Source organism: Enhydra lutris, unplaced genomic scaffold (genome assembly GCF_002288905.1).
Source record: "Enhydra lutris kenyoni isolate GAN:26980312 unplaced genomic scaffold, ASM228890v2 scaffoldscaffold21, whole genome shotgun sequence".
Classification (NCBI taxonomy): domain Eukaryota; kingdom Metazoa; phylum Chordata; class Mammalia; order Carnivora; family Mustelidae; genus Enhydra; species Enhydra lutris.
In genome coordinates this window covers 29500979-29515146 of record NW_019154105.1, presented here as the reverse complement: position 1 = coordinate 29515146, position 14168 = coordinate 29500979, and the positions used below count along the sequence as shown (strand labels likewise).

At 36.2% G+C, this 14168-nt stretch overlaps 1 protein-coding gene across 3 annotated transcripts in view; it reads right to left on the bottom strand.

Annotated features, from left to right (window-relative positions):
• LOC111149120 (gamma-aminobutyric acid type A receptor alpha4 subunit) overlaps window positions 1-14168 on the bottom strand; it is a 67329-nt gene that overhangs the window by 33868 nt on the left and 19293 nt on the right. For 2 of the 3 annotated variants that reach the window (XM_022506043.1, XM_022506044.1), the window contains exons 6-8: window positions 13906-14049; window positions 12912-13064; window positions 6167-6426 (exon numbers count right to left, since the gene is read on the bottom strand). In XM_022506043.1, the coding sequence (XP_022361751.1) occupies window positions 6167-6426; window positions 12912-13064; window positions 13906-14049 (557 nt within the window). The remainder of the gene's footprint in view (window positions 1-6166; window positions 6427-12911; window positions 13065-13905; window positions 14050-14168) is intronic. The other variant, XM_022506045.1, reaches the window with a different exon arrangement.

Below are 14168 nucleotides of genomic sequence, written 5' to 3'. Positions count from 1 at the left end.
CAATGTGCTGTGTGAGGAAAAAAAATGAAACCATTATCAATGTTATTAAGAAGCTTGCCACCTAAGCTAAGGTGGATATAGCAGTCATATATGAAACAATTTACTTATGCAAAATACTTCAGTATTACAAATGATAAATTTTGTGATACATATGTTAAATGCATGTTAAATGCTGAAGATGCTTCAAGAAATAAAGAATAATGATAATCACACAATTATTTCCTGGACATTATACTTGTACTATGTACTTGACATGTATGATGGTCTTTAACCCTTTCTATTATCACCCCCACTTTGTAGATGTGGATCCCTAGGACCATGTCCTGGAGATCCTTAAACTCAGTCAGAACAAGACACTTATGGGAAATAAGGCTTGAGTTTGACTTTGAAGAATGGATAGTAAAAAATAAGATTCTCATGTGTGCACTTAAATTATTGAATCCAGGGACACCTGGGTGGCTCAGTTGGTTAAGCAGCTGCCTTCGGCTCAGGTCATGATCCCAGCGTCCTGGGATCGAGTCCCACATCGGGCTCCTTGCTCATCAGGGAGCCTGCTTCTCCCTCTGCCTCTGCCTGCCATTCTGTCTGCCTGTGCTTACTCTCTCTCCCTCTCTCTCTCTCTCTGACAAATAAATAAATAAAATCTTTAAAAAAAAATTATTGAATCCAGGAGCCACCTTGAATTATTTATATATTTTTATATCATCTTTGACTTAAGACTCTAAATAGAGCAAGTAGCTCATTATTTTTACAAATATCCTTGTGAGAATCTACAAACACTTTAAAATTTAGCAGTTCATGAAGAATAGTTACAGTGAAAAGGAAACAGAAACTGGGTATATTGGAAAGAAATTGGGTAGAAAAGAAAGCTATGCTGTGGAGAAGTATGCATTTGCCATTAGAAAAAAGAAAATCATTCTTACTGTGGGAAGGGAGAAAATGTCATGCTATGGAAATTGCCATTATCTAAGCTTGATGTAATTATCTTCTTCATTAAAGGTAGTTCACTGCTCTTCTCTGTTCTAGTGAATGATGCCACCCCCAACTCATCCTCCATTTCCAACACTCAACATGTCTAATCTGTCATTAAGGCTTGAATGTCTGTAAAAGTTCTTGTTACTGACATGTAAAGAGCATTCATAATGTTTCACTATTATTATTTATTTATAGAAATATGAACAAGACTGTTGGGATGATCATTTTATGCATGTATATAATATATATGTTCTACTGTCTATTCTTTATAGGTATATCATAAATTAAGTACTACAAAAAAGACTTTTAATAAAAGAGAACAAGTTGTGCATTCAGCTAGAGCTGAATTAACTTGAATACAGGGTTTACCATTTCTTGAGTACATCACTTAACAACTGCAAGCCTCAGCTCCTTCATCTGTAAGATAGTTATCATGACCTTGAAATTAAGTAATGCATGTAAAGCATATCACATAGTACATGATACAGTTTAAGACAACAACTATAGTCATTATATCATTGAATTTTTTCACAAGATACCACATACATTCATAATGCATACTTTCTAACTGAACAAGAACTATAAGATATACTTTCAAATGATTTTTTAAAATAAGATTTTAAGAAATCTTCCCTTTTTTATAGTTATTTATTTTCTAAACTGTCCTATTAATCCAAATCACCTGCATCAGTGAGAGAACAGATACTCTCAAAAGTAGTAAGGATATGGAAAGATACAGCCAAAACAATGAAACACAACTCAAATATTGGAAGGACAGGATCAAAGGCAGAATTAAGGTAATGCTGAACAGAGAAGCAAAACAGCTGCTCTGCCTCTTGAGATGCCCAAAGACATAGTCGGGCTGCCCACAGCTGCCCTTAGATTCTGCCAATCCGCCTTTTCTTCTTACTTCATGAATATTCCATAAACCATGTGCATTCCAATTCCCAAAGAATAGAAATGGTCACCATATCTCTGCCAGGCCATTAACAGTCCATAGGTCACATATGGTGACAATGAATCAAACCACTAGTGACATTACCCAAAAAACTATTGAATTACCAAATGTCATGTAGACTCTCAGGGAAATTCCAAATAAGGAGTTTAAGCACATTTTAAACAAAGGCAGCATCACTCAAATAAGTCAACAGCCATACAAGTTAGAATACATATTTGAATAAGCAAATTTCAGCTGTCTGGTTAGATTTTCTACTGAAACTCAAACCTTATATATTCTTAGAATATTTCCTTCCAATAATATGTTTTAAAATTTTGCCTTTTTTAAAAAAGATTGTATTTATTTATTTGACAGAGAGAAAGAGACAGCTAGAGAGGTAATATAAGCACAGAGAGTGGAAGAGGGAGAAGCAGGCTTCCCGCTCAGCAGGAAGCCTGATGCCGGCTTGATCCCAGGACCCTGGAATCAGGACCCAAACCGAAGGCAGATACTTAATTGAGCCACCCAGGCACCCCTAAAATTTTGCTCTTAACACAATCTTTCTTCTTCTAAATTTCCTTCTCTCTCTCTTTCTCTTTCTGTGTCCCTCCCCCCACTCCCTCCCTCCCTCCCTCTCAATTTTAATGTGTTCTCAACCTTCAAAGTCGAACTTGATACTGAAGCCATTCAGTGGTAACTGACGCTCCAAAGCCAGCTATGCTCTGGCAGGAATCTGGAGTTAGGAGGATGGGTGGTCTCACCTATTAATCACTGTCTTTAGAACACAGATATTCTTCAAGTAAACTGCTATGGAGATCTGAGTTATTAAACAGACATAGTCAAACACTGTAGAGGACATGAAGCCTATGACTTACACTTTGACTAGATTTCCTTCCCACCCTTAAATACTATGAATCTATGCCCTCACAAGCAAATTTAATCTTCTTGACATTGGTTATGTCATTTGCACACAGGCTGTGGCCCATTCTGCCAAGAGGAGTTACTGAATCAGAGGTTACATAGCCCATTGCATTGGTTTAACTGAGATTTACTGGCAATAGCAATGGCTCCAGCCAAGAGATATGTTTAAAGGAACGAATGGAAGATTATTGGTCCTCTTCCCACTTTGGACATTAGGTTTATTCTGATTAAGTGGTACTTTTAAGTATTTATAGTAGTCCGTTACAGCACTAACGCAAGTTCACTTTGAAGACAATGAAAGAGAACTATACTGACTCATTATAAATAGAAAAAAATATGTATATAATATATGTCTCCATGGGGTGCCCATGTGACTCTGTTAGTTAAGCAACTGCCTTTGGCTTGGGTTATGATCCCAGAGACCCAGAATCGAGTCCCATATCAGGCCCCCTGCTCAGTAGAGAGTCTGCTTCTCCCTCTGACCCTCCCTTCTCTCGTGCTCTCTCTCTCTCTCTCAAATAACTAAATAAAATCTTAAAAAAAAAAGTCTCAGCGCCCGGCTAGCTCAGTCGGTAGAGCATGAGACTCTTAAAAAAAAAAGTCTCCAAATCCAGAATCTCTGGACTTAAGCAATCCTGGGGTTCAGATAAGTTAATAGCTACATTGGAGAGTTGGTATGATTTATACTTTCAACATTTTTAGAAAATCATTAGTAGAGATATGTTGTCTTAAAATTTAAAAGTTAAACACTAGTGATATAAAGATATGATATATAGCTTCTAAAGTCCATGAGAAAATAAAGAATAAGGAATTTAGTAGTAAAAATATACTACAAAAGTTATTATTAAGAAAGAATATGAAAAATATTAAAATCAGACCAAATAGAATTTAAAGGAAAAGGTATTACATGGGACAAAAAAAGGTTATTTTATGATTAAATATATGGACTGATATGAAAATACAGCAGTTATGAATCTTTACATGTTGCATATCAGAGCATCAAAGTGTAGAAAACAAAAAAGTCAAAATGTTAAAAAAATTAACACAAGTCTATCAGTGGGAGAACTGTTTGTATCTTTCTTAGTGTTTGAAACATCAAGAAGACAAGAGGTGATTTATTAGATGGATGAAATAATAATGTTTTAAGTAAAATTGATTTAACAGCTACAAATCAACTTCTTTCAAATTGCCATCAAACATTTACAAACTTTTAACATAAATGTCATATGAATGACATTTACATTTGTGCAGGTAACATTTCTGAATATAATGTGATACAGCTGGAAATAAATAGTAGAGTTAAATTAACAAATCCACTTTGGAAATTTTAATATTATCTTCCAAAGAATTCTCAGCTTATAGAGAAAAACAGCCACGTAATTGTAGAACATTTAGCAAATAATTACAATATATATCAAAACTTATGACTTATGGCCAAAGCGGTATGTAATATAGCTCACTGCAATAAAGGATCTATATTATTAAATAAGAAACAGTGAAAACAAATTAGAGGAACTACACTCAAGAAACTAGAAAAAGAGTAACATAACTAACCTGCAGAAATATAGAAATAAAATAAATCACAAATCAATAATTAGAAAACAGAAGCAGTAAAATAAATACCCAAGACTTATTTATTTATTTAATTTTTTTTTTTGAAAGGAATAGTAAGTAGAATATTTCTACCAAGTCTTCAACACAACAGAGCAAAGCAATTAAAACAACAATCAGAGGCAGAGAGGGCATAAACTTATCCATAGGGAATGGGAAAGGAATAAAACTGCAGATAACCTTTTTTTTTTCACTGAAGAGTATACAAAATCCTTCCTAATGATTTTGAAAATCTTGTGAAATGGGTTCTTCTAGAAGAAAAAGTAAACTATCAAAACTGACTTAATCAGAAGGGCAATAATTTCTCAACCTGCTCACATGTCCTTCTTAGAGAACCAGTGCCCAGAGTTCTGTAGGAGCTATAGACTGCTGAACCCTGATCCATTAATACTCGAGGGGGTGAGCACCTAACCTAATTTGTTCTGCTACCATCTTCCCAGGGAGGACTTCCCTGACCACCTGCATTCTGAATGGAATCCCAGCCCTCTCACACCACCACAGCACATGGGTCCTTCCTCTTAGAGCTTCAGCCCTACCACAGCACTGTCACCATCTAACAAGCCATGCGCTTTATTAGTTACGTTCCTTAAATCATCTGTCTCCTGTTCCCCATCCTACACACTTAAACGAAAGCTCCACAAAGCAGGATATTTGGTGGGGGGGTGGATGGGGGGGTGGCTGGGGAGATTAATGGGAGGTGAGGAGTAGGGGTATGTACACTGTTGATTCCCAGACCATAAACAAAGTCTGTCGCATTGGCTGGCATTGGATGTGGATTTGTTGAATGAGTTAAAAAATAATAATAAAGGAATTAATGAATGATTTAACAAAAAGAGAATGAGTTATTATCTACAGACAATGCAACTGATCATTTATATATACTTTTGATTTGGGAAAAAGAGTGTTAGACCACCTCTTGTGGCAACTACAATAAGGCTGTGAGTAAGTGAACGCAGAAACTTGTCTGCTGATTCAAGAGGAAGCTGAGTAGAGATTAAGAAAGAAATAGATCTTGAAGGGGGGGGGATGGAAGGAGAAGAGGAGGAAGAGGAGCTGCCTATTTGCTTACCTGTCTCCATGAAGATCTAGCTGTTTTTGTACAACTGGAGTCCTGAGGAAAACATTATTTTAAAACTTATTTTTTTTTTAAATCACAGAATCACTGAAGTGCCTAATGTAAATTACAGTAGCTCTTAGATGTTTACATCCTTTTAAGTCTGTCCCTTTAGGTCAATAATTCTTCATCTTTGGTGCACATCCACTACAACTATGGGTCATCTTGTTTATTGGTTTTATTTGCTTGTTTAATACAAGGGCACAGACCCCACCAGACCCCATGGGATAGTTCTAATGTGGGATCATATCAAGAACGGCTGCTTTACTTTGTCCAGTGAACTCTACTGAAATGACCGATCAACCCATTCAAAGATACCCCACAGGTTCCTCTTAATAGTAGACATCAGATTTTGCCCCAGTCAAAAACTTTTAACTCTGACAGTTTTCAAACAACTAGCTCCAGATAAATCTAGCTCATCCAGACCTGTTTAATTTTTAAGCCATTAATCACAGTTTTAAAGTTTACATTTACAACTACCCTTTTCCATTTTCTTGGATTCCAAATTGTTACTGGGATTTTCAAATTCTCAGTTTTTCCCCTGGATTCAATCTGTAAATCTGACCAAAAAGCTGAAATCTTAAACTGAAGGAGATTAAGTCAAATACCTGCATAGGTGCTTCGGGAGGCTTTTCTCTCTGCACTGGAGCAGCCGGTATTTCCTGGAGGGCTTTTGATGACTTCCTTTTGGCTTTTTCCATTTGAACATTGGTAAAATAATTGACAGCAGCAAACTCAATAAGGGCGGAAAATACGAAAGCAAAGCAGACAGCTATGAACCAATCCATGGCGGTAGCGTAGGACACTTTGGGCAAAGAATGCCGTGCACTGATGCTCAGTGTGGTCATGGTGAGGACTGTGGTTATTCCTTCAGAAGCAAAAGAGCAAAGAGACAAAATATCATTACTACTATGCAAACAAACCAACAAACCTTGGAGACTTGGTGGGAGAGGGGTAACAAAGTTTACAATATCTCAAGCCATCTCTTCTGGGAGACTCAAACCCTAGTGGCTCAGTGAAATTAGCATAGGTTTTCAAGTAAGAGACAGGTATCATTAAAATCCTGGCTCTTCTACTTATTAGCTCAGTGTGACTCGGATTCAGTGAGGAAAACTTCAGTGGGCTTCATTTGATACTTACCTGTTGGGTTTGCTATAAAGATTACAACTATATACAGCACCTATCATATATTGGGCTGGTATTAGTATTTGAGCCAACATACCTGAGCAAGTCAACACATACACCTAGCAGGAAGTTAGATGTAACTTCCTGTTGAAGTTACTTCCTGTTGAAGCACTGCTTCTCAACCAGGAGTGAGAAGTTGATAGCATTGTAATTTGGAGCATCGGAATTTCTGGGATAGGCATGCCCATTGCTATGGAGAATCATGACCAGAAAAATCATGAATTACAGATACTTAAAACTGAGTATTACCTACTGAATTAAGATAATAATGAAATAATAATCTAGTTGCAAAAGAGCTTAATTTATAAAAAGCAATAGAGGTATATTTCTGGAAAAATAGATTTCTAGAATAATTTAGTTTTAAAAATAGTGGACATCTACCACGCATCAGTTTGTGGTAAGCAGGAAAATCTTTGCAACAAGAATAGAGGTACTTCTCTTTCATTAATAGGTTTCTGAAGAATATCATCTCCAGGGAAGCCTTCTCCTCAGCCTGAAAAAAAAAGTTAGTCCCCATTCTCAGTGGAAAAAGTCCACTTGTCACTGGAGCTATCGAGAAATGTGTTATTTAAGGATGCTAATAGTTGTCTCTTTTTGTATCTTTGTCTATCTGCATATATCATCTATGTTATCTAGTCAAGCTTGGAGATTTCTGTGAGAATTTACTATACCCATTTAAACTCATTCAAAGGGTGCCTGGGTGGCTTAGTCAGTTAAGCATCTGCCTTCAGCTCAAGTCTTGATCCTGGAGTCTTGTGATGGAACCCTGCACTGGACTCCCTGCTTAGTGAGGAGTATGCCTCTCCCTTTGCTGTTTCCCTTGCTTGTGTGCACATTCTTTATCTCTCTCAAATAAATAAAATTTTTTAAATAAATAAATAATAAACTCATTCTATATAATGTTCAGAATAGTTCCTGAATTGGGGGGTGATGATGATGATGAAAAAGGCACCTAAACTATATATTCTAATCCATGTCAATCCTTCACCAAAAGCCAAATAATAACATGTTAAACTAAAGAGTTAGTGATTCCCATGCAACAGTAATGGAATAATAATAATTGAAATTAGGGAGAATTTATATTGTTTCCTCAACTCAGCATTTAATTATATTCTGCCTTGTTCCCTAATTGTTCGATGAATATAGGCCTGTCTCCAACAACCTAATTTAGTGTAGCCTTCTTGAGAGCAGAAATACCTAATACTGCTTCAGGATTTGTCATACTTAATATAATGCCAGATACATAAGTGCATAATGAATAAAAACTCGTTTTTCACCTCCTCACCAACCCATTTTTTTCTCCAGTCCTGTCTGAATTATCAATGTTTAGAACATCAAAATTAGAGCAACTGTGTAGTGTATAAGCTATAGATCTTTTTAAAATATTCCATAAACTCTACAGAGAAAGAAACTTGAGGATTTGGTTGTATTCCCTCTTTAAAGAAGAAAAGTGTGATTTTTTTTTTTTTTTAGAATTTTATTCACCTAAAACAGATTTTTAAATGTTTGCTGGGTCAAATATGGAGATATTGAAATAGCTATGAAAATGGAGTACTGTGAATTTTTTATACTTCATTTCAGAAAGAAACCCTAGAACTTTTAGGCCTCCATTTGATCTCAGAAAAATGGCAACATTCCCATGCTGCCTGTGAGATGTAAATTAACCTTGAAAATTTTAGCTACAAAGTTTGAAGATAAATCAAAGTTTTTCTTCTTATTCATAAAAATTAAAGTTTAATGGCTTATTAAGAATTCAAAAATGTTATACAAATTCCTTGTGTATATTTCCTCTACTATCACAGCAATTATGCTGAAAGCACTTGGAAATAAAATATGAACAGTGCAGCCTAAATAAGAATACTACTCAGAACTCAGAAAATTCTATAGAACATAATGTGATAACCAAAAAGGGAACACTCAAACTCAAATATAAGTGATTTAGGATTTCCCAGGAGGCTTTGAATGTGTTTTGTTTTTGTTGCTGTTGTTTTGTTTTTGGTTTTTTTGATACCAGAACAATTTCTCCTGCAGACCTGCAGTAATGGTCCTCATCTTCTCCTGCTGTCAGGGGAAGAAAATCCCTCATTAATGCTACGTAGGCAGGATATTAATGAAATTATTGAGCCTTGAATTCCAAAATTACTTTCTGATCACCAGTTCCTGAAAATGTTAAACGATGCTGTGGACATAAATGCAAAACATATGTGGCTACTTTCCATTTCTCTTTCACTGGTTTGAGTCAATTTGATTGAAAGTTTATAGAATAGTCCTTCGAATATTATGGTTCATATTTTATGACTGTTGGCAAAGTTAGGGAAGTAACCTGTATAAACAATTGGCTAAGTGTTTGAAGTTGCCTTCCTTTTAGACAAAAAGTTTTCTCTGCCTTGTGGTCAAACTTAAAGAAAGAGCTAGCATGTCAGGAATGTCTTTCTTACAGCTGTTTTTAGAGCATTTGGTTTAATAAACACCAAAAGAGTAGCAAACAGAAGCCAACCCTTCAGACAAGAAGACATGCTTCCTCTGCCTCTAGGAAGACAGTGCATCTGCTCTCAATGGCTTAGCTGGCATCTACCCTGAAAGCATTTCAACAACCATAGAATTTTTTTTGACACATTCGAGTATTGATGCCAGTACCTGCTTTTATAATGCTGAATATGTACCATATTGGCTGGCCCAGGAGCTGGGAGAGGACGTGTAAGAGTAAGCTAAGACTGTGCACAAGAGTAAATTTTTGGCTGGCCACTCCAAGGAAATGAACTAGTAATGATTTAGACATGCCAGCTGGCATTACTCTGGTTTAACATTTTACTATACTGAAATAATGAGAAGACTTAAAGGCATACAACGTTGCAGATAGAAGGTCTTTGGAGAGAATTTAGCACACTCTGCTTCTCATATTTACACTAATTAATTTTGGAGGGGGAGCAGAGTCTATTTTTCCATGATCTCTGGTGACATGACTGATCCAGCATATTCTCTCCCTGAGTGGAGAGGAAAATGAAAATTAGGGAAAAGACATACTAGTCCAGAATTAATTTTTTACTTCAGTCTCATATGAAATAGATTGCTAATGCTCCCCAAATACTTAAAACTTAACTTCCTTAGGAAAATGCCATCTCAGTGCCTCAATGAACAGTTTAATAATTACCATTCTGACACATCTTAGGTCTTTGAAGACTTAATTATTGTTCATAATTTCCCTGGTCAATCAAAACCAACATCTTGGCACACAAGCACAAGACAGGCAAATGTCACAGTTCAAATGGAAAAAGCTACCCACAAATTATCTTCAGCACACATCTATACAATCTCACTCAGAAGCTCTTGAATACTCCACAAACGCCCACATCCTTATACTTCCTGTGAAGACAGAATGGCAGAGTAGAAATGGCAGGGTTCTCGAAGTTAGACAGAAATTGTCCTGGGTCCATCACTTATAAGTATGTGACTTTATACAAATTTCTTGATTTCTTTGAGTTATTCTCCTCTTCTATGAAGAATTAATAAGACCTACCTTGCTGAGTTATTGTGAAGATTACATAAGATGGCAAATCTTATCATCATTGTTATTAGTATTACCAGTATCCTTACTACATGACACTTAATTTCCTTACAGTGTCTTATGTGTTGGAAATATTGGTGGGTACCACTGTAATCAGTATTATCCTTCTCCACATCACTGGAAATTTCTATTGTTTGGGGACAAGGGAGACAGGACAGTACAGTGGCTACCAGTTTGTGTTCAACCAAAAAAGCTTTCAAAGCTTATCGAACAATCATGGTAACTCTAAAATACAGAGGACATTCATATTAGAGTATCAATTAGTGATTCCTAAATGAGGTAGATGGCAGTGTGAACTGTTATAATAATAAACACTTAAATAAAATGTATTCTATGATAGGCTTTGTTCCAAGTTCTTTATCCAAATTAATTCATTTAACCCTCATAACAACCCTAGGAAGTAAGTACAACCCTTCATCCTGTTGTAACACGAGAGGAAACAAGCAGAAGTAACTCATTGGCAGTTTACAGCAAATCAGTGGTAGACCTTGTGGTTAGAACTGAGGTTGCCTGGAGGCAGAATCTGTGTTAAGACACTATTGCCTGTTCATCAGATATACAAAGGATGGGTCATTATTTTCTGCTCTAGATGTTCTTTAAGATCACAGAAAAGAGATGATAATATGTGTTCAGGTGATTTTATTTTTATTTTCTGAAAATAATTCCTAAAACATTGCTATGATTTATGCCAGGGAAAGTTAAGGGAGTTTGGTCTGTACTCAGCCTCTGCAGGTACTTCCTGCCAGTCAGGCTGACTCTGAACATGATATGCAAAGACCCAAGTCTACTCCGCACACTACATGAGTTAAGGAGCATAAAGGACCTAACAGCATGCCTGGTATTACACAAAAACAATAAATATTTTCTGGAAAAGCAATTAAAAATCAAGGAAGCCAAGTCCCCACAAAATAAGTCTCCTCTATTTGAGAGAAGTATGAGGGAGAGTAACAAATACGTACTAGGTGCATCATGTGCCCTGGGAGGAGTACTGAACATTACTCTGAGTCCTCACCAGTCCATGAAGGAGGGAGGCATTAGGATGGAGATGTATATGGATGGAGAAAATAAGTGCCAGATTCCAGTTTTAAGCCCCAATCTACTGCAGTCCAAAGCTTAGATTTGTTATTTTCTCTTTCATTCTTACACCTATTTTTTTTTATTTTTTATTAACATATAATGTATTATTAGCCCCAGGGGTACAGGTCTGTGAATCACCAGGTTTACAGCACTCACTTCACAGCACTCACCATAGCACATACCTTCCCCAATGTCCATAACCCAACCACCCTCCCCCTATCCCCCTCCCCGCGGCAACCCTCAGTTTGTTTAATAGGTAAAATATACTCCACACTTGCAATGTGCAGTTATTATTTAATTGAACCCTCACAACTCTGTGACGTATGTAGTGCCACAATACTTGCTCACTGGCCTTCTGGGGTCATACCCTGCTCCCCGCACTAACCATTCTGTAATAGTTTCCCTAGTAGGGTTCTTGCGTTAAACCTAAGATTAAAGGGAGGTGCAGGTGTCTGTGAAAAATTTCCTCACATTCAGATGCGTTGAGGACACTAAGACACCTGCTCAGTTCTCTGTAAGGATGGAGAAGTGGGATGAGAAGCTCCTACTTCCCCCAGTTTCTTCTCACCAGCGTCCCTCCTGCTGTTGTGTGTTAAGGGATAATATACCATGGCTTTGATCTTACCAACTAGAAAAAGCAAAGGAAGAATGACATCTCCTGTGAGGATTATACCTCCAGTCCAGAGAAACGGTGAACATTTTCCTTCTTATCCTACTACTAAGTACTTTTACCACTCACAATCAATAGAAAAAGAGTAGAGAAATATGTTATATTAAATAGATATCATTATAACTAATTGTATTATTTAAAAGCATAGCTGATATACAGAAGGCTTATTCACAGCTATAAAAATTTAAAACTGGCGTGTTCTGGACCTCGTAAAGTTAAGAATATGATATATAGGAAGCCACAATAAAAGCAAAAAGAAGAAAATATGCTTGTGTTCGAAGAGAAAAGATATAGCTAGAACATAACAATGAGCTAATAAACTAAGCATATAATACCATCCAACTCAATGAATTGAAACCACATGCATTTTGTTCCTCTTCATTAAAAAGCAAATTATGCTAAAGCGTTCATATTCATTCAGCCATGACTTTTATTTGTTTTATTTTTAGTTCCCAGTGCATTTCATTTTAACACCTAGATATGATTTTAATTCAATTATACAGCTTTAAGGTAGGAGCCCAAGAATATCATGAAAAGTGAAATCATATCCAGAGTCACTCTTGGTCCCATCTGTCTGGTCTCAATAAGGCAAATAAGATGAGGCCCCAAAGGAAAGGATGGCCTACCTATATCCCCCCAAACCTTATTTGTATTGGCTGAGTAAAAATGAAAGCCTATGAAAAGGAAAAAAGATAAAAGAAACAAAGGCATATGATTCTTTTCTCAATACAGCTTGATATATCACTGTTTAATATTTTCTTAGGGGGAAAAAAAATGATGTTTTAAGAACTAGTCCCGTGAATCATGATCAAAATATAACACGAACAAAAATACCCAAGAAATGAATGGCACTTACCAAATACAGTCCTAGCTGGAACTGATTCCTTGTTTATCCAGAACGAAACTTGAGAAAGAATCACTGTCATTATACACGGAATGTATGTTTGAATCATAAAGTAACCCATCTTCCGTCTGAGGTGGAAATAAACTGTCATAACAACGTATTCACCTACAAATAAAACACGAGGAAAATGTATTATTGGTTACGCAGGCAATCAATGACTTCATAATCATATTTCAGACTAACAAATAGTATTTTAGACAAAGAATGATCTGTTGTGCATAGCAAGCAAACTGAGAAATACATAGTTCCTAACTAGGGAGGAAATGATATTGAACATCATTACACAGAAAAACACTTTTGTTCTATATAATGGTTAAGCGATTTAATAAATTAAGCTACAACTTTTTTAAAAATACTTGCAGCGCTTTCTATTTTAAAGGCCTGGTACTGCGAAAGCAGTTAGCCTTCAATTTCAGCTTTTTCTAAGAGCAGAATTTAGACCTCACTTTTATGGAAAATCACTACAAAAAATGGAAATACGCACTTGAAAATCTAAAGCTTAATTTTGGAAAGAATTGAAATATACAGATTTACGTTATATATACATATTTGCTTTGGAAGAGGCTGTCTTACTGTCTCAGTTTTAGGAAAGAGATGTGTTTCTAAATGTTACACATATGAAGAAAACTACAAAGAGAAACATGTAACATCAAGCCATATATAACATCTCTGAGTTCAAGCATCTTTTATGGGCATTTAGACAAAAATCTAAAAAGCTAATTAGGGAAACAAATTATAAGATTTCTGGTAGCTGTTGATAAGTATTTATAATGTGACAGCTGAATGTGACATATTAAAGTGACTTAGGAAAGCCGTGGCCTTTTTCTCAGACTGTGAGGCCCGATATTCAGAAGACTCAAATCCCAAAATGTGTTTTTCAATCCCACTTGCAGGCTGGAAAATTAATGCCAAGTAGCATACTGACTTTAATCGTTAAGCATCTCACCCGTAATGGACTTGATAGTTTCACTTGATACAGTTTGCCCAACCAAGTCATATTGGACTAAGCTCGAAGACTCCTTTGGAACTTCCACTGATTTCTCAGGACCTTTTGTCCAGGTATAAATCATCTCACTCTTTGGATATGCATCTGAATGAGAGCCCAGAATGTGATTAGAGTCAGTGGTCCTTTTTCAGCAGGACTGATGGTCAACACTTAAGAATATTACACATGTTCAAGAAAGATGGAATAAAAGGAAACAGTAATCA